General features: G+C 47.0%; 6 protein-coding genes across 6 annotated transcripts; 1 reads left to right on the forward strand and 5 right to left on the reverse strand.

The window, feature by feature from the left end:
- Positions 1–894: 894 nt before the first annotated feature.
- On the reverse strand, positions 895–3,108 carry N7533_008283 (uncharacterized protein; the record flags this gene model as incomplete). Its single annotated transcript, XM_057104933.1, has 1 exon — positions 895–3,108. One exon carries the CDS (start codon positions 3,106–3,108, stop codon positions 895–897), a length of 2,214 nt encoding a protein of 737 aa, XP_056959890.1.
- A 2,424-nt stretch (positions 3,109–5,532) lies between these two features.
- Positions 5,533–6,390, reverse strand: N7533_008284 (aminoglycoside phosphotransferase family protein; the record flags this gene model as incomplete). Its single annotated transcript, XM_057104934.1, has 1 exon — positions 5,533–6,390. The coding sequence occupies one exon, from the start codon at positions 6,388–6,390 to the stop codon at positions 5,533–5,535; it is 858 nt and encodes a 285-aa protein (XP_056959891.1).
- Positions 6,391–6,830: 440 nt separating this feature from the next.
- N7533_008285 (uncharacterized protein) lies at positions 6,831–7,262 on the reverse strand (the record flags this gene model as incomplete). The annotated part of the gene is made up of 1 exon (XM_057104935.1): positions 6,831–7,262. One exon carries the CDS (start codon positions 7,260–7,262, stop codon positions 6,831–6,833), a length of 432 nt encoding a protein of 143 aa, XP_056959892.1.
- A 910-nt stretch (positions 7,263–8,172) lies between these two features.
- Positions 8,173–11,517, reverse strand: N7533_008286 (uncharacterized protein; the record flags this gene model as incomplete). Its single annotated transcript, XM_057104936.1, has 3 exons — positions 8,173–8,220; positions 8,273–8,499; positions 11,367–11,517. The coding sequence occupies 3 exons, from the start codon at positions 11,515–11,517 to the stop codon at positions 8,173–8,175; spliced, it is 426 nt and encodes a 141-aa protein (XP_056959893.1).
- A 1,965-nt stretch (positions 11,518–13,482) lies between these two features.
- On the reverse strand, positions 13,483–15,079 carry N7533_008287 (DUF2841 domain-containing protein; the record flags this gene model as incomplete). Its single annotated transcript, XM_057104937.1, is given in 6 exon segments — positions 13,483–13,949; positions 14,000–14,185; positions 14,239–14,502; positions 14,555–14,704; positions 14,768–14,979; positions 14,991–15,079. The coding sequence occupies 6 exon segments, from the start codon at positions 15,077–15,079 to the stop codon at positions 13,483–13,485; spliced, it is 1,368 nt and encodes a 455-aa protein (XP_056959894.1).
- A 1,452-nt stretch (positions 15,080–16,531) lies between these two features.
- On the forward strand, positions 16,532–19,019 carry N7533_008288 (uncharacterized protein; the record flags this gene model as incomplete). The annotated part of the gene is made up of 4 exons (XM_057104938.1): positions 16,532–16,858; positions 16,922–17,174; positions 17,224–17,602; positions 17,690–19,019. 4 exons carry the CDS (start codon positions 16,532–16,534, stop codon positions 19,017–19,019), a joined length of 2,289 nt encoding a protein of 762 aa, XP_056959895.1.
- Positions 19,020–20,193: the final 1,174 nt, after the last annotated feature.

Raw genomic sequence — 20,193 nt, forward strand, 5'->3', positions numbered from 1 at the left:
ATGGCGCCAATGAATCAGTCTGTCTACAGTAATAGCATAGATTGCAAACATGAGCGGGTCGGGTCATTCCGCTGTCAAGATTCTCAACGGCCCAGAATCTACATAGCGATGATTTCCCGTTAGTACACGACAGCCTTAGGCATTAGAATTCACTGACAGTCTGCAATCTCTTATAATAATTTTGAAATGGTATAGCATTCCGGGAAGTTCTCAAGTTCGAGAGTCCAGCTCGCATGTGGTGTCAAAGTATATGAGAAGGATCACACTTCGCCTCGGAATATATAGATGAGAATTGAAATTTGGGTATCGTTCATCATATCGCTAATTGACCAGGTAGAACAATAGACTCCCTTTCCACGAAACCCGAAGACCTATTGCATCTTCTGCCTCCACTCGACATAGTGGTTATTTTGCGGCCCCTGGTCGCTGCTTAGCAGGTCGGCATCTCAAGAACAAAAAGCGAAGGTCAATGATCAATGCACGCCCGAGCGGTTGACTCGAAAGAACGTTGTCTCGCCTGAGGTTTTCCTGTATTACCCTGAGAGGTTTGATTCCTTATTCGAAGCGTGAATCTGTCGGCGAAATCATTGAACCAGTTCCATCACCGCTGAACTTTCACTTACCCAGCCCATTACGAGCATTTGTTCAACGTCATGAAAGAAAGATGTTCGCTATCAGTCAATCGTATACAGGTGGGGCACAGCAGATATTTGACCCTTGCACGGGATATGATCTGCGCTTTGCGGGATGACTTCTTTTTTTCACAATCCCGAAGAAACTCCTTTACCGATGACCGTGTAACCAAATCTTGTGCATAACATGTTTCTTCGGCCCGTAATCGTAAGGTGAAATATAAAGCGACTCAGATGAGGAGTAATCATGGGCCGCGGGGTGTCATGTGCAGATAGCAGTGGAGTTCGACAATGGTACTTGCCCGGATTTTCTCATCTTTGCGAGATGGTCATGCCGTGCATTTCCAGACGTTGGTTCAAGTGCGCGAGAGCGCTTCAACCGTTCCAGGTCTTCCAAGTCAATGACAATCAAACGGCTACCTATGTCATCCCACAACATATTGCGCCACTCACTGTCGCAGTGGATCACTCCATGCGAACGGAACACAGCCAAGGCTTTCTCTCGCTCCTGGTGAAAGAAAATCGTGTTCTCATCATTGATGGCGTGCTGGAGTCTCCTTCCCGACCAGCTGAGAATCATCATCTGCTCCATTAGCTCGCCATGATACCAATATGAAACTCGTGGCGTAAATGTCCCAAGACAGACAGGAATATTTTGACCCTGCATATTCCTGAGGTAGCGATAATTATCTGCTTCTACTCGAAGGCGATGCTGCTTTTCCATTGTCGTTGCTTTAATCATGACAGTGTATCCGCGCGAAAGAAGAGTAGCTTTGATAAGATATCCAGTCCGACCACAGACATGGAGCTGTTCGAAACCGAGGTATCGATCTCGGGCAAGTTGGCGATGAAGCTGGCGTGTGAACTCTTGTGGTCCTATGGTGTGTCTCTGACCACCGTGGAGTTTCCAGTTGGGGCATGTCTTATCCAGAGGGCCTCGGTTGAGTATGCCATGGATGCAGGCAATGGTGCAGTATGGCCGTGTGGAATGCCCGTCTTTTTTAGAAGTCTGTTTGTTGTCCCGGCCAGCTCGTGTCTTTTCGCTTCCCTTGCTTGATTGGCTTTTACTGCCTCGGTCGCGACTCGATCGGCTGCGCGATGCTGCTGCTGCGGTTGGCGAATGTGATTCCTCTTCACTGCCGCTGCCTTCAGTCGACGAGTGTTTCGGTGTAGATACGCCTGGTTGACAACGAGTGCGTGAACGTGTGTTGTGTATTTTCCGATCTCGTTTCCAGTGCGAGGGTCGATAATTAGAGGCCCGCGGGTCTTTGCGAAGAGTTTCGGGGATTTTCCTCAACACGTCCAAATATTCGACTTCCCAGGTTGTCAGCTTGTTGTGTGCCGCATCGTGCCATTCTTGAGAAGGAGCATCGGCGATCAGTGCTTGAAGGGTGAACGCAAGAACCTGGCCGATGGCGGTTCGGTGGAGGCGTAACTCATCGTCCGCCTGTACATCCTGATTCGGAATACACAAGAAATATTGAACAATGGTGGGATCATCCTTCGGTATGTGAAGGAAAACAAAAGCCTCTCCCGTGCAAATGTACCCGTGTCGAACTCCACTATCGATCATGTATGAAAATATCTGAGTGACCACGGCGGCAATAAGGCGGGTGGCATAGAATTCAAATGTATCGCCCTCCTGGTCAATGACATCCCCGGCTAGATCCATCTGGTGTAGACCCGCCACTAATTCGGGTATTGTCACTTTATGTGGCGCTTTGAACTCCACCGCGTGCACCGGTATTTGTCGTTCATCGGCCACTATATGCACGCAGAATTGGTCGGCACGTCGATTGCGTCTTCGCGCAGTGCCATCCCTCTTCTGTCTCTGCGCCGCTCCTCTCGCTCTTCCCCTGCCTCTTCCATGCCTGGTGTTCGCCGGCCTTTGGGGTGTCTGGGTATCCTGAAGACTCATTTGCCCCAGGCTGTTCTCTAGCAAATTTTCCGATGGGTTTGCGCGATCATAGAAAGTAACTCGGCCTTGAATCCCAAACTCATGGCAAAGGGCTTCATCGTCTCGCAAAGTATTAATAACCTTTTCGACAAAGTTATCGACAGTGTCTCGCTCAAAATTCCGAAGCGACGTTTCTGAATAGATGGGGTTGTTCTGGATATTCGTGGCGACGTAATCTATCTGGGTATCGGAAGGGAATAGTGGGCGTGAAGGAAAGGCAGCGGTGCGTTCGAATTTGCTCCAGACTTTCTCCTGGAGCTGGGGGAAGTCAAGCCAAGGGACTATGCGCTTGGGGTAAAGTCGGTTCACTGGGTCGGTCGCGTTGCCCTGAGTCGTGAGGGTCGCATCCGTCTCGACTCGGATCGCTTGGGACAGAGATTCATGGCAGCGATCGAGGAGGCGGAACAGGCTGTTGGGTTGGAGTCGTCGTTCTGCTTCGCCCTGGAGACGCTCTGCCTCTTCTCGCGCCTGTTTTTCCTCCTCCAGCTGACGTCGTAGCTCTGCAATAGTTTCTTCCATCGCTTGTTGATATTAGTATTCAGCAGATAAAATGACGCAAATCGAAGTCGACATCATTTGGGTTCGCTGTCGCAGAGGAGAGGCCCGCCAGGGCGGAATGCTCCAGTGTTTACCAGCTTACTCACCGCCTTGGTACGAGTCAAATCATGCCTCAGGCATAAAATGTGCCAAGCCGTTCGGCCTTTTTGATGTTGACATTCTGAGTCCTTTTGTTTCTAGAATCTGGAATCTGAGTCGAACCGATGGTTTTGGATGATCTAACCTGGCCTCCTGGCTAGAAAGTGGATAAATTGAGTCTTGATTCATATTCTCAGCAAGCACAGTCACTGTGGTGAGGCCATTATCTCAATTACATCACGCGAGAGACCCCGTTTTTTGTTCTTCAGTACAAACAGCCGCCTGCAGCGAAGGATTTATTGTATGACTCGCTGAGTAAGACATTCAACGAAGCTAGTAGTCAGCGACTCTTCTTCTGATGTAGAGAAAGAATAGGCTTGCCTTTCTCATTCTTCGTCTCTTCTGCAGAACACGCCTCTGGTTATCCTAAGCTTTGGTGATTAGACGACACGCAATCACTCGCCAATAAACCCTCTAAAATTAAAGAGACGTAACTTCCCTGTCCGAGCACTTGGATTTCTCGTCAGAAATAGGCTTTTTGAGCAGGTAAATTAGCTGCCTTCACCGGCCTACGAAGGTCATTTGCTGGAGAACGCCAGGAGAAACGACATCTGACGGAATAGTTATAGATTAAGGCTTTGCTTCATGACTATGGGTTCTAGTCAAATCGCCAGCCTCGAGCAGGTATCGATGGATCGATGGGAAAGTGAGTGGGTAGATTCAAGCATCCCGCAGAAAGAAAGATGCGGTCGATGGGGTAATCACTGCCAATAAAATGTGGTGGTTTAAAGCATTTCGTAATAGACAAATATCAACCTCAAATTTTTGACCTACTTAGCTTCTCACCATATACCTCATGTATTTAATATTTTGTTTCACCGTTGACAAACAATGAGTCTAAACTAAACTCTTGTGAGGCATCTCAAATACAACAGATGCCTCATCTATTGGCATGACGACTTCAACGGTCTGTGTCGCCGAAGCATCTGTGTTCCAACTGGTAGCGTTTGAGTTGATCTACGTTGGTAGGGAACATGCGCTATCCACTAGAATATTATTGTTTAACTGGACGTACATAATGGTTAACCGCAAAGTCACTATGTTCAATAGTAAAGCTCTTGTGTGTACATATTCTTGAGGGTTTATGGTCCTGGATCTCCACAGAGCCCCACTGATCGCCCACTGACCATCTTCCAGTAAGGCTGAGGAATCGGCAAGGGGAGATATATTTTCCTTTGGTCCGCCCTGGCCCCAGAACTCGGGATGGAGCGGAGCGCAGGTAAGAAAAATTTCTTGCCAGAGAGATGGGGGTGCGAGACTAGAGTCTGGATTGCTCTTTCAACACGTCCGTTTCCCCTGTTCGTTGGAAATCACAATGAGCGCTCTTTCCAGACCCTGTTCATTCAATCCAACCCATATTTGAGTGCTATCAGTTACTTGAGAATCAACGGTAGTCGTGAAAGCATTCTCATGAACAAATGTGATGGTGATGAAGAGAAGCCGCATGAAATTTGCAAATTTAGTTGGCTATGTAGACGTGAGTGCCGCAACTTTGGTCTAACCGTAACTTTTACAACGGAGGCCTCGGAGCCTCAACGAAAATTCTGGAGCTTTTTTAGATACTAAACATGATAGGGAAAAGGCCAAAACCTGGAGGTTGTACAGTCACCTATTCGTGGGCGACCGCCTATTCGCGAGCGACGCCCTTTTCGTGGGCGACTCCCTCTTCGTGGGCGAATCCCCTATTCGCGGACGACCGCTTATTCGTGGACGGCCGCTCTCAAATAACGATTGTGTGACTGATGATCTAGCGTAGCTCACAGATGAGGGCCTGGAAGTAGATCGTAGGATCCAAGAAGGCCCTTGAGCTCCTAGCCACTCTTATGACAGCTCTGGGATCGTATTCTCAGCCACGAGCTTTTTTCCCCTGGAAACTGAGATCGCTCTAGGAGCAGGCAAACCTGGGAGCTCTCCGCCTTTTTGTCAGGGCTCAATATGCGGCATACACGATAAGCGGAGGACATGGACCCTCATAGCGTATCTCGGTTCCTCTGAACGTGAGGGAAGTTACTGTTTGCTACGTCCTATATTTGTGCTCCAGAACATCACAGATAGCAAATTTACCAGGCGGAAATCATTGAAGCACATAATATTTTGCATATCTATTTTTGGGCTAGGTCTAATTTGATCAGGATCAAAGATTGGGGCGCCGAGGAGATTCTAGCCAGCATAAATTTCAACCAAAGGAAAGTTACCATCCTTTATCATAATCGCTGAATGGAGAAGCAATTTGGGTCTTCTCAACATCTATGACCATAATTCAAGTCGCAATGATTGCAGCCATGCAGCTTCCGAGACAAATGGCATCAAAAGAGTGTCAATCCAAATGGGCCAGTCATCATCCCATCTTAGAGCACAAACAGCCATGCAATATTCCCAATATACTGGATACCATCCAGACTTCTCCCAATCGATTAACACAACCCGTGTTCTTTCATCATCTTGCTGAAGCTTCTCCCGAATAATGATATTCTTTCTTTGTAAATCGCCGTGGGTGAAAGTCGCTTTGTGGCCTTTGAAAATGAGTGGAAGGCATTTTCGAAGATATTCCACTCTGTAGTGTGGACCTCCATTATAGGAGTACTTCCGCAACATCGCTTCGTTGAGGCTTTCTTCAGAATCGAACGGTCCATTTACTAACGGGTCTGGTTCTTCTGTCCAGAATATCCCGTCCAGAAGCTTTCTTTTGCCGAAACTTCCAAAGTAGTTTGGAGATGGAAGCTGGCGCATTTCATTGAATTGTATTCGAAGATCGCTCAAAATATTTTGTTTCTCGGTTTGCGTAAGCCGTGGCCAGGCCGCAAGAAGGGTTTCGCCGATGATGCGCTCCATAATGATAAAGCTTTTGCCAGTCTTGGTATCCGAGTAAAGAGCGAAGACTCGTGGAACACAGATATTTGTATTTTCCCGGACAAACAACATGTTCTCTCCTTCAGCGAGGTCGACTCCTTGCCCAAATTTCACAACAAAATGCTGGCCTACCCCGACAACTCTTCGCCCTCCATATTCCAAGGATATGTCTGGAGCATTTTCGATTTCGGAATTGGTTGGTAGAGGGCAGGGCAAATCAGCTGCGTAAAACGGAATGCTAAATGATTCCTTCATTCTCACCTAAGATCAGTCAGTAGACAGGCTGAAGAGCTGAGAAGAAAAATTGAAAGCAGGGCGCGCCGGCGGCCACTCCTATTTATCAGCCAGTGATGCAAACATCATCGATTTGTTGGTTGTTTGTTTGTTTGCTTTAATCACGTGATAAAATGATCCGATGACTTAAACTCGGACGGGATTTGGTTCCTTACCTTTATTAGCTCTTACAATCGAAGGAGTTCCTTCTTGAAAATTGGACGACTAGGCTCCATATAGCGCAAACCAAATAAACTTCAGACTATGAAATACAGACTAAGATAGGGAGAATGCGAAATGACGAAGGGGTCATTCATTTAAGCGACTTATTCACTAAACAATCGAGCACTAAGAAAATGGTCTCTGATTGTATTCACTGGTTTGTATCAAGCTTGTAGAGATAGCCAAACACTGACTTCCACTCATTTCTTCAGGATGCCTGCATTGACCAGGGCTTGTATGGCTTCTTGGGTCCATTCCTGACAGCGGCGAAGAGGCTCTTTTGGGTAGAGCCTCCGAGGTCCCTCGAACTGCTTTTTAGGTGGGGGTATGCTTTCGCAAGTTGGCTTGATGCGGGCGAAATCGGCTGCGGTAACATTTCCAATAAGCTCTTTGCTTTGATAGGTTGCTGAATCTTCTGGCTTTTTGGCAGGCTTGTCCTCGTGCTTCATCCCATTCTGTATATCTCCAGTGACCTGAAATACATGACCAGATTGGTCATGGTTCTTTTTCGACAAAAATGGCGTGATGGTCCCGTGGAAGACCGGCGTAAGAAACCCGATAGACGTTGAACGACATGACCTAATATTTGAATCAGCAGGAGGATAGGAGTAGTCTCTATAGGAGAGGAGCATACTCTGTGGAAAGCCGAGAGAAAGATGTAGTCTTGATAATGAATTATTCAACTTGGAGTGGTTGTATATCCAGCCTCCACTGCCGATTATTTATATCCTTGTCGGGATGCGCAAGCGGAATACCGTTACTACTATTGTCTCTTACTTTCAAGTATCAACCTATCGAGTTGAACTGCACACTACGCGCTATCAAAAGTGAAACGGACGTGCACGAACACCACTCGCGCGCGGCTCCACAACAGGATCTAACGGCGAATCGTTAGGTGCACCACTTCGTTAGTGTAGAGCGGGATGTAGGAATTTCCAATTTTCGCGCGCGGCTAGTCCTGAAGATAATGAATAGTCATTAATCAGGTAGTAAGAGCCTTTTCCTCAAGCAATAGCCACCAGATCCCTCAATGGTTCATTCACATGGGAAAACTCCTGATTTGTAGGGTGACTACCTAATATCAGTGTATTCTACAAGCGGTGAGCGCATGGCGCTGCACGTTTTGCCTGATGTAGCCTTGTGCAAGCGGCTGAAGGCCAAAAAGTCAGTCCCACCTTGCCCTGACCTCCAATTGGCCGAGTATATTCCCCATGCGCGTTACGCTCACGACTTGCGGGGTCCCGACCGCAATTAATTATTTGTCATGATGGATCTGAAGGATTGGGGCGGTTTCATGACCAGATTCCTTGTGGCTACTTTTCTTGGTATGTACAGTTAGATCGACCTTGACCAAAAGTGGCCGGGTCGCGGCCATGTGAGGTTGCGTACAAGCACGACATAGAAATTTCGCTACAGATATCTAGCAAAGGCTATGAAGATAGATGCTGCTGAGGGTTGGCGAAAGATCTTCATGGTATTCATGCTTCATTTCGCAGGGAGTACATAAACGTATGTATTTGCCCCATCAGGATTTTTTGCCGTCTAGAGGTTCTTTTCAGTCCTCTGAACCGGCGTTGGGTAATAGGCACCCTAACGAAGTAAGTATATGTACTGCTTATGAACAAAGCTTCTCGGTACATACCAGATGAGGACCAAGAAAGGACCAAAATCCCGATGTATCCGCAAAGAAAATGAATACCTTCCCTGACTCTCGAATCCGGATGCCTAGGCATACATCTGCGCCGCATTTGTTGCTGTATTCGTGCGACTTTTTTTCTAGTGATATCTTGCGTCGATCTCTTTTCTGTCGTAGTGACTTAGCCACGCTGTAGGCCTTAGACTGTCCAGCTGAGCTTCTGGCCATTGTGACTGTGTGGTGTGAAGTATTATAGGCAAGTGGTACCACTGCGTCAAGGCAAAGTATTTGTATCATGAACGATAGGTGTGTCTTCTCAGGAGAAAATAACGTAAAGGCATAAAGCGCTTTTAAAATGCTGCTTTTGCCAAAGCCACGATTCTCGGGACCGCCATGGTTTTTAATCGCTAGGCGTGCCTTATGCTCTACATCGATGCTCTGAGCCTTAGAATTCACGTAGGTACCCTAGAGGAGGATAGCAGTTGTGGGTGGGTTAGAAGGTGAGCCGAGGTGAGAACGAGACTGCACGAATTGATCTGCTTCGACATGGCCCTCGCTGAGTCAACCTGCTGTTCCATTTTCGGCAGCTACTCGTTCCTCCTGTCGACAGTAAAAGGTGTCGCACATCATGGGGAGACACATTGAGGAGCCCGCAAAGGAAATAACACGGACCCTTTCGTGCAACATTTCTTCACACCTCCCTGGTGCTGGTTTAGCCCAATCTAGATCGCTATGGCAAAAGGAGTGCTGTACATTGTTCCTCGGAATGCTATCATTAGCCCCTAGGAACCACGATCTAGGAGCCACGATATATCTCCTCGGGCACTTTGTACCCGGGAAACATAAACGCTGCGTAGACTTCTTCATGCTTCATCGTATCTTCCTTCACCCCCAGATGTATGATGTCGCTTAGCTCTTGACGAGACCACACAAAGGTTTCCAGCAGGTTACGGTCATTCATCGAAAGCGATTTGATGGAAAAGATGCCGATTCCAAACACATTCCATCTTGAGGAAGGACGGAGCTCCTATGGTGACGTACACCATCTACTTACTGATCGGCTGTGTTCGCTCCCGCAGTCCCTCTCCTCTGTCCTTCCTTTTCCCCTCGAAGTTTTGGCTGGCGACTAGTTTTCCCGTGCGGAATATTTCTTATTAAAATTAATGAACAGATAGGTCGATATGCCGCCTCAAAGGGATAGCCGACTCCGGCCCTATCTAGATATTTCTCAAACCCGGCACCGTGGTAAGCTATGGAAGTTGTTCGAAGAATTAGATGGTTAATCATGCTCTACCATGCAGGAGTCTGCCGCCGAGAAGACTGGATTGAGATCGCCCTCGCGAGTATAGGATACGAATTTAGTATGCTCCAGCTTGAGAGGAATAACTTAGCTGGCATGCTGCAGCTCTATGAACGAGACAAGGCCCACTTGGAAGACTGCATTCAACATATGGAGGAGACGGCAAAACAGCGGAACGATATGCTGGCTAATAAGATTAAGGATCTGGAGGCCAAACTCGCTTTGAATGTGAAGGAGAAAACTATCTAGAAAAACATAGTATCCATGTACTACATTAAAATACCTTCTTTGCAGTCTGACCGTCGCGAGCCTAGACGTATTCATGTAGAAAGTCAGCATGGTAGAGATAATGATCCGCGTAGCCTCATTGGAGCCGCAGGTATTGAGCCACTGACAAAGTAAATTCTTGTTTGTGGAGAATGCGGAGTCTCCGCTAATTGTTCCACTAGTTATTTACGTAGTTAAGTAGCCACTTGACTAAAAGTAGTTAGCGTTTATCTTTACTCTCAGTCTCTATGTCAGCACTTCCAATTTCATTTCTCCTTTATTGTCTCCCAAGGCGGGTTTTTATGCCAGGGAGAGTGTAAGGTATCAAGTGGTGGACGACGCACCCATGTTGATAAAACGATTGCTCCTTACTCTGTATCCCGTACTTGAAAAGATACCACGGTACAATGAAAAAGCAGAAGAGCACGATCACTGTTGACTCGAGTTCTCCGGGTTAGTCCGATAGCACGGGCATAGCGGAGGTAGTCTTAGGTTAAACATTTTTTGGCAGAGAATTGGGGGCATGCGAGGGTATAGGGGAATGCACGGACCTACCAAAACGGTGGAGAAAACGTTTGCCAGATGGCCAATCCCTTTTATTCCTCTAATTTTGCGCAATTGTCGTTGAAGAATCGGTGACAGTCACCACCTGTTAACGATTTTGCTTACGTTGATTATTAGTTGAACCCCCAAAACATGTCTGTTTTTGTTGCCATTTAGCAGCGCTGCACCCGCAATTCGTGCATTGAGTAATTCGTGCATATCAAAGCAGAAGGTGAACTCTCCATAGGATAGGTTGTAAGAGTGAAACCCTTTTGCGTAGCGACATCATACTCTGGGGCGAAGGAGTTGTCTCCCAGGAGCGATGAAGGATGGAGAAGTCTATGCAGCATTTAGGTCTCCTAGGGCCTAGTGATAGCATTCCGAGGAGCCCACGCTGCGATCCTAGGAACAATGTACAGCACTCCTAGGACCAGTTTGTCCCTAGGAACTAATGCGACGGGCCCTGGGAACGACAGTTAACGGCCCCTAGGAGTCGCGTTGTTCCCGGTGGAGCGACACGGAATTGTGATTTCTGCCGGCCCCTCTCACAAGGACATACCGCCTGTATCTTAGCCGAAGAAAGTCTGCATAGCGCCTAATAAGAGTTCTGGGAAGCTACATCAGACTATAGTAGAATTCATCATAGTACATGGCTTATTTTCACTAAGAATGTTCTAGCATGTCTGTTTGCTAATCCGACCTCAATACACAACCCAAATTCGAAATTTATGAGCAAGGTCAATGAGTGTACTGTAGCAAACAAAATGTACTTCTGCTCGGCTCCACTCCCCTCCATCGCATTATGAACCGCCAGAAGCCAGGGCGGTGGTATACTCTAAATGCGGCGATGACCTGCGAAATGTTTGATTATATCACTTTGAGGTGACGGCCATTTCTTTGTTGGCCCTATCCGAATCTTGAATCGTTATAAAGCTTGGTCTGGGGCAATAGGCGCACTTGAAACAATCAGCTACTTTTTCTGCGGAGGACGTAGCTTGTAACATACCAATTGTGAGGCAATGAAAGCCCAAAACCCCGAATCATCTGCTGTCAAAATGTGTACTTGACCCGTCTCTCGCAAACGAATGCCTACGCATACATCTGCATCGCACATCTTGCTGTATTCGAACGCCTTTTTCATCAGAGTTGTTTTGCGACGGCATTTTTTTGTCCCTTCGATCTCCTGGGGCTCATAGAGGGGAGGGACTTAACAGCGGACATTGCGAACTGTAGCCTTGTCTTTTAGTGACTATGGGTCGCAATACGTCTTGATAGAATCGAGATGGATGTCGTTCTTATAAAAATTGATACAGTGCCGTCCGTTATTGCCTTCCGTGACGGATGTATATGAGATGCCTTTTGCAACCCTAATCACATGATAATCGATCCTATTTTGGCTAGCTAAAATACTTGTAACAATGTTCCGATCTCGAACGGTATAATACAAAATGCGTATAAAACTGGGTAGGCTGTATATTCGTGTTTAATTACAGCTCCAAAAAATAGCCCCTCAAAAAATAGTTCCCTCAAAAAATAATTCCCGCAAAAAGAGCTCCCTCCCCTTTCCCTCGAGTTCCCCTCCTCCCCTCTCAGCATGTCATCCCATCCTCCCAATCCATCACAATATGGCTCGAAATATCGGTGCCTGGCAGCATGACCTTATTATTCACCTGTTATGCAGTAAAAAGAGACTCACCACATCCCAAATGGCCAAGGTAGCGAAATGCAGCGAGCGTTCTAACATCCGAAAGAGCATGGGGTTATTGGCAGTGCTAGGTCTCCCCCAATCTCTCCCGGCCGCCCATCGAGTATCACAAAGTGATGGTAGATGCCCTGTTCGACCACCTCGCAGAAAAACCCGGTCTCTTGTTGAGGGGATGGCTATCTTCCTATTCGACGAGTTTAACGTGGTACCTTCGATATCCAGCATCAAACGAGCTCTATACCGGGCTGGGTGGAAGAAGAAGAAAGCACAGCAGAGAGCAAGCGAACGAAATCCTCAGTTACGAGATTTCTACCAGCGCAAACTGTCAAACTTCCGTTCGTTTCATCTAGTTTTTGTTGATGGGTCTGGATGCGATAAATGGGTGGGTTATAGGCGGACGGATTGGTCTTCACTAGGCGTGACACCAATCCAGGTATCCAAATTCCATCGGTTGGTAAGCCTAAAGCTGTAAGTGGTTAGCCAGGAATGCCTAGCATATCATGTGATTAGGGTTTGAAATAATATGTCTCCCGATATAGAAGGCAATAACGCCAGGTACTGTATAATTACGAATGATTGAGATGATTCTCAGATGAGTAGAGATGGCACCCGAGAGTTGCTCCCGGGCTCATAACCTGTTGTAGTTCAGAGGTACGAATTGGGTGGTTATTCGGAGCGAAACATTAGGCTCTATATATACAACGAGAAGAACAAGTTGATTTCCAATTGACTTGATTCTTCATATAGATATTTGGGATTAAATCCGGTGGTTCGGCTTGGTTCCTGATCTGCACCAGCCTCATGTCACAACATACCAGACATCGTCTCGCGAGCCAAGGTAGTACGAGCTATACTGGACTTCGCCGAGGCGTCACAGGGGTTTGCATTCGTGCCTCATAAGGACAGCCTAACAATGGGAGCGGCAATGGGCCACGGTAGGCCGTGACGAGGCTATAAATTAATGTCAGGTAGTGGACCACTCTACCTGTACGTATATGGATATATATAGTTGTCGTATCCTGCATTTCGTTCTCGAAGTTGGGTCCCAGATCCCTGCATAGGAAATGACACAAGGTAGCGTCTGTGTAAGGTAGTATCAAGGCACCCGTTAGGTCTATAAGAGGTCATATCTGCCCCTGGATAGAAATGGGGTATCACACTTGTACCTCACTTCAGAGTTCCAACTCGCGAGGGGACAGGGTAAATGATTTCACACAAATATACACATACACCCTGTGTTTATAAGATTCTACGCGAGAATAATCATCTTGTGTATACGGGTAGCCATAGACTACAAATTGTGAATGTGAATGCGAACGTTGTAAAGCCATACGGAACATATATTCGTGCCAAATCTAGAAAAGTTCTTCCTACAGCATCGCCCCTGCATCCGCTGTCATGCTATTCAGGCGATAGGTGCCCGCTCATCAACCTTGAGTCAACCTGATAGCTATATTCCGAAATTTGCTGGAGAGGAGATGGTGCTGGAGCCCATGCGGTTGGCAGGGCCTGCTGCATATAGAAGACAGGTCTAATTTTCGGGTTTGAAGGCATGCCTCCTGTAACTGTACGACTTTCTTGAGGTGACACAGCCTGTACCATGCTGATAGGATACATTGCGGGGGTAGGACTATAAGAGCCGTTAGTCCTGCTCCTTGAGGGGCTTAGTGCTAGTTCGTCGTGGGTAAGGTATATCATCTGGCTACTGCCATCAAAAGATGATTTGTGCTCGCTCTTGGCATCTTTGTCTTCTTTTTTTTGGACCCCGAGTGCCGCCGTGGGAGTGGGATGAATGCGGGAATCCGGTTCATTTTGATAGCTAGCTTCAGATAAAAGAGCAAGGGTCACTTGGACAGGAGTATTTGTGTCTAGGTCAGGCCCTGTTAGTAAATACTCAACTTGAACGCGTATTTCCTACTTATTTTCCCATCGAGATAGCTTTCCTCCATCCTGCGTACAAAATGTATTTCGTCAAGGATTTGGAGTCGATTTGTGGGAGTAATGTGGCGCCGCACGTCCTGGCAAGCATCGCGTAGCTTCTCTGCGGTAACCCCATGGCTATGTTTGAGCTCACAGAGAATATGAACGAGGAGATTGAGACGGTCTAGGCTTTTGGTAATATCCAACTAAGAATTAGGTGCCAGAAATGTTACGTACCTCGTTTGAGGAGGTGATCGGGCTCTCGGTGTAACACCTCCCTAGGCCACCAGCCCGGCTTAGTCTGCTCCGGGCCGACGTTTTGCCATGCGCCAGAAATGATTTTGCGTCCGTTGTATGGGTAATGAACTTTCTTTCGGGGTTCCACGAGCTCAATGCACGACTTGGCGATCGTTCGACAATTCAACTGCTGGAAGTTCTCGAAGGCTTTCAGATAGTATCGTCGAAGTTGGTCACGGTTGCCGACACGGAGTACAGATTGTCCTGAAGGAGTGGACGGCAAAGATGAGGATTTTGGCCGAGGGGGGTACCGTACTCGTTCGCTTCGTACTGCCCCGTTTCCGCTGGCTACGGTGGGACTGCCACTCGCATGGTATTAAGTCGGCGGGCGTGGGCTGGCGACTATCAATCCATTGGGATGTATTGGCGGACACTGGCCATGCCGAACTAGGTGCCTTGTTGATGTCTTCACGACAGAGTAAGATTCCCGGAGCGCTTTAACAGCCTTATTTGAATATCACTGACTTACCGGCATTGTATGGTACCATCGCTTGGTGGGCCGTCGTCGCAATTTTCATGAAGCGGTTGGTCACGTCAGGCGTGAATATCGTGCTGCCATAGCTAGCAATTGAGGGCGAAGCCTCGACTTGGACTTCACCATTGTGATCGAGATAGATGCTCGCATAGTGTAAGTATGGACATTCGAAACCTGAAACCTGTCCTCGAATCAATGAACCATAGCTGAGATATACCTAATTTCCCTAATCTCTCTATTTTCAGAAGCTGTAATCTGGAGGATTGGAGGAAGGATTACCGTATTAGGTGTGCGCAGCCCTAACATGTTGAGATGCCTGCCACTCAATGTATTTCTCAACTCTCAGATGCAGTTGGTGTACCTTGATGAGGTAGTTGAGCAAGCGAAAAGTACAGAGATGGAGGTTTTGCTCAAAGCTCTGGCTGGTGAGGGGTTAAGTCAAATCAGACATGCAAGGCCATCTGAGTGGTAGGGACTTCTTTTCCGAGAAGACAGGGGGGCAGCGCCACTTACGTATCGGCTGCAGTCCTGGAACCAACGCTCACGAAGCATGGACCAAAGTCCGTGGATAAAGTGTCAGGATGAGGGATTGAGGTACTGGCTAGTATGAAGATTTCCAATAGAGTCAGATAATTGATTGAAGGTTGATGAGAGCGACTGAACGCCCTCAAGAGTCTGTATCATGCCGATGCGGTGTGTTACGACACCATAACTCCTAGTCTATACCGAATACCACACGAATACTAGGGGAATTATCAGGGGAATTATCAGGGGAATTATTAGGGGAATTATTAGGGGAATTGGCGGATGATGAACATCCTATCCCAAAAGGGGTTTAGTGGATTTTAACCACTCCTTCAGTTCGATATAAAGGCTTGAAGACTGCGAGCAGCATCTCTTTTTCAGCATCGTAGAGAACAGCGGAAACTAGATATAGTCCGGACATTTATTGCCGGTAGTAATCCGTTTTGCTGATTTGCAAAACAGCCCCGCTCCGCATCCTAGTGATCATAAATATACTCTGATTAACTCTTTCCCGGCCCAACTGCTAAACTTTTGGCGTAGATCATATATTGCGGTATCAATTGAGGGGCACCTCAAAATTCACCTGGTATGGTACTGAACATGTAACATTGTTGTGTAGTATTATATGAAACGTACGTACAACAGTCCTCGATCCTATCGAGCCAACATATGGAAGTCGTTTGTAGTACAGTATACCAAAGCGATGTTTGTGAAACACCCGGCACTCAACGCTCCACATTTTGGTCTGGCAGTTGATAATCAACCAAATTAAATGCCTCGCCGTAGTCTCGCCCAACTTAACTGAAATGTTTAATGCAATTATTCATTTCTACAACGCAGTTAGCAGAGGATACCAGAGGCTGGTGATAAAGCTTCGAAACCATCTGCAGCCTAACAACACAGGCGGACGAGAATGAAGCATATCGCGGCAATTATCGTACGCATCTACCCCAAATGTTGACAAGTTTATACAGATGGCGGTTGCGCATTGTAGGTCTTGATGACGTGTCAAAGAGCACCCAACAAACGTGCTGCTGAGCTCTGTAATTTGCTTCTGCATGACGCGCACAGCGAAAATTTACTCACCGCCCCTGCCTTCCCCGCCCCTCAGGGGGGGCTGACTGTTTACCCCGGAGTTAGTATCCGTGCTCAATAACTTTTCTCCGGATGGAGGTTGGAGATCCACGGCCACTATTAACCATGTTCCCCCCCTTATATTTCTAACTTCTCAAGATGTCTGCCCGCAAAGAAGAGATGGCAACCAAACTCCCCATCCCACGCCTGCAACACCAAAGACGTGACAGTGGCAGGCGACGTACGAGTCGCGCTTGCGACTCTTGCAGAGAACGCAAAACCAAATGCGATGGCAACAAGCCCGTCTGCTCTCAGTGTCGTTCCATAAGCCGAACCAACTGTCTCTATTCAGAGGCAAAATTCGTCCGACGACAAAAAGAACTCGAATCGGCGCGAAGAAAGGTCGAGCGCTACGAGGAACTGCTTCGTAGTATTTCCACAGATCTCGAAGGGCCTATCGCAAACCGCGTCACAAATGCTCTCAAGGTGCGTTCAGCATCCAAGATTATATCTTGCTAATGTTATCAGCAAATTAATGAAATGTAACAGGACCTGCCTACCAGAAACCCAGCCCGCCAAAGGAAAACGTCTAGTGCCTCTTCCACATCGCCAGGTTCCCTAGAGGGGAATGAAGCCGTTACCGAAGATCTAAATCGAGATGAAAAAAGTCGAGCGACTGGGTATATCGGAAAAACGTCCGAAATTGTGTGGATGCAGCGCTTGGAGTCTGAGGCTATGAGTCAAGATACCGACAACTTTCTGTCCGAGACAGAAGCCACACAGGCTTCTGTCCGGCGATTCGGTCGCATATGTCAATTATCATCTTGATCATATGAGTCTACCCGATTTAGAAGAGACGAATGCTTTCGTCCTACCCCCGAAAAGGCTAGTAGATCGATTATTTCAAGTCTATCTGCAGAACGTACAAACTTCCTTGCCGTTCATTCGACCGCAGCTAGTTCGTGAACAATATAATCGCTGTTACGCGACCACTCAAAACCCCGGCAGGAAATGGTTGACCATCTTCAATCTTATTCTCGCCATTGGTTCCGTCTTTTCTCGGCTATCGCGGCAGGACATACAGCCTAATGGCGATGAGAACCTATTTTTTTCGCGAGCTATATCGCTCAACGTTCCGAAAAGTATTCTTCATAATCACGATGATTTGCAACAAGTACAAGCCGAAGCGTTGATGTCATTCTACCTGCTGATTGTCTCGCAGGTAAATAGGTATGTCTATGTCAGAGCAAGTCTTAAAAAGCTGCTCGTCCAGCTGGTGTTTCCCCTAGTTAGTTAAGTTTGTTAATTATCTCCTAGGTCATGGAAGATGATCGGCATTGCTGCACGGTCCGGCATCAATTTTGGCCTGAATCTCCAGAAAAAGGATGCTGGACTCGACTTGAAGTCAGATGAAGCCCGAAATCAGCTATGGTGGTCAATTTTCCGATTAGAACATCTTCTGTCTGTCATGACTGGGAGAGTTTCTTGCCTGGGGGATTCTTCTAGCTCTGCGCCTCCGCCACTAGCCTTTGAAAATCTGGCTCATCCAGGGCAAGTTACCCATGAGCCAGCCAGCTCGCCATCAACTCCGATCAGTACCATAAAATGGTCTCTACACCTTGATCGAGAGCAGATAGAATCTCAAAGTACTTTGTTGAAGACTTTTTCGCCGAGTCCATCTCTTTACTTTTTCTATGCGGTAGATCTATCCCTGGTCGCTCATGCTATCTGTAATGGAATATATGCATACAACAGCCCTCGGATAAGGTGGAGCCAGATCGAAAGTCGCATTGCTCTCTACGGCAAGAAGATGGATGATTGGTTGTTGAGCTTACACCCTTCCTTCTGCTTTGAAGACATCCACAGTGATCAATCACAAGGGAGCAAATCAGCCTTTCAGGTTTCTCTAGCCTTGAATTATCATAGTGCCCGGATCATACTCAATCGACCCTGCCTTAAACGCCGCAGAAGTGGAAGCAAGAGTAGCACGGAGCGTACTCGTTCACGGCACAATAATATTTCTGCCGTAGCCTGTCTCCAAGCTTCCCTGAGTATTATGAGACTGCTGCCAGACCGGACAGATCTCGCTTGGTGCTATAAACTCCTACAGTGGTGGGATTTCCTACACGTTCTCATCCAGGCTACTGTGATCCTACTTCTCGATTTGACAATTAGCCCGGCGGCAACGAGGCCAGAGGAGGCTCCAGTGCTTACTGTGTCAACTACAGACGTTTTGAACGGAGCGAAAAAGGGGCTTTTATGGTTGTATTGCTTAGGAAGCACATCGGAGGCAGCTCGACGGTCTTTCAGGTTTTGCAATGCCTGCCTTTGCCGTATAGCCACAACTCAAGACCTCGATTTGAGCGGCATTCCATTACCGGGTACATCTTCCTCGGCTTCTGGGAGTTCTCAAGATGGAAAGGAGACGGTACCTCACCAAGAAATGGTAGGTGACCCTGAGTCTCCTCGTTCATCACAAGGTGAAAGAAGCGACGACCTGCAATTTCAGGATCTAAAGGATGTGCAACCTATGGCTAGCCTACAAGATCCTTTCGCGTCTGATGTCGATATGTCGGATTTCATTTCGTTTCCGGCCGACGAAGAGGTCGAAGACATGTTGCTAGCCATGATGGGATTTAATGCATAGATTTATCTCGCTTTAACAAGTAAAGGAATTTATAGAGTTCTTTTACAATTTATCGGATTGTGTTGGAATGGTTGAGTGTATTCCGAAAGCGCTGGGATATCTTTGTTCCATGATTCGGACAACGAGGCTCTGATTTTTAGTTCTAGGGTGTATGTGACAAATGCCCTCCTGAGAGATGGCTTCATAATGCCTACATACTGATCAAGCCAAGTAAATACCACTTGTGTGTGATACGCCTGCTACCACTGCGGCGTCTGCGAAACCATGTTGATGTAAGAACTAAGCATCCTGTTATTGCTGTCCACTAATACATATACTTGCTAGCATATCCGAGCTATACACACCTCTCCAAGGAAATGTGCGTTTAACAATTTGGCTTTTGGATTAGATATGCTTCATTAGTTGCCTTCGTTAAGGTTTCTCCTTTTTAATTAGGTTTCCCTTGGCTATCATGCGTGCAAAGGCTTTCTGCATCACGCTTCTACAGCTATTGTATCAGAACTCCAAACTGCCTTGCTTGAGTACCAGAAAACCGGACATCACTAATCCAAATGGCCACGATACATAGCTTCTGGGATAGACAGTTCTTTTAGCGTTCCTGATCTAGTCAACATATTCTTCATGATCACGGGCATATTTTGGATTTATTCCGCTACTTTCGTTGCGGTAAGACTTCAAGCTTACCGGAAAATTGCGCATCATGTACCTACCTATCATAAGTGATTTTCTATACAATATGAACTTGAGCCATTAAGGATCAAATGAAACACACGCTAGGCCTTAACTCAAAGAGAGACCATGTTGCTAGACCGTCTTTCGTAAAATAGGATAACAGAAAATGATAGCTATTGATTCTACCCGATAACGCCAGGTATCTCTCCAGAGGTCTATTCAAGTGTAGCCGGACGGTGCATAACTGTAGCTCATTCAATGACGTCGCACAAAAAGCGACGAGCAGTTCCAATTTGAATTCCTCGCTAGACGAAGAAGCCAGCATCAGGGTGGTCGAGGATTAATCCAAGACTTAGGCGATTTTCCAGAGTTACCTGACATATTTTTCAAAAATCGGCTTTTTAATCTTTCGTCATTGGTGTGTGATATCAGCCAATTGCAGTATTCCCCCACAGCTTGCTCTCAAAATCCAGGAATCACAAGATTTTCAGGGGAAACTTGG

Source organism: Penicillium manginii (assembly GCF_028828005.1).
Source record: "Penicillium manginii strain IBT 31320 chromosome Unknown utg000005l:1.0-5665137.0:1.0-5668048.0, whole genome shotgun sequence".
Lineage (NCBI taxonomy): Eukaryota > Fungi > Ascomycota > Eurotiomycetes > Eurotiales > Aspergillaceae > Penicillium > Penicillium manginii.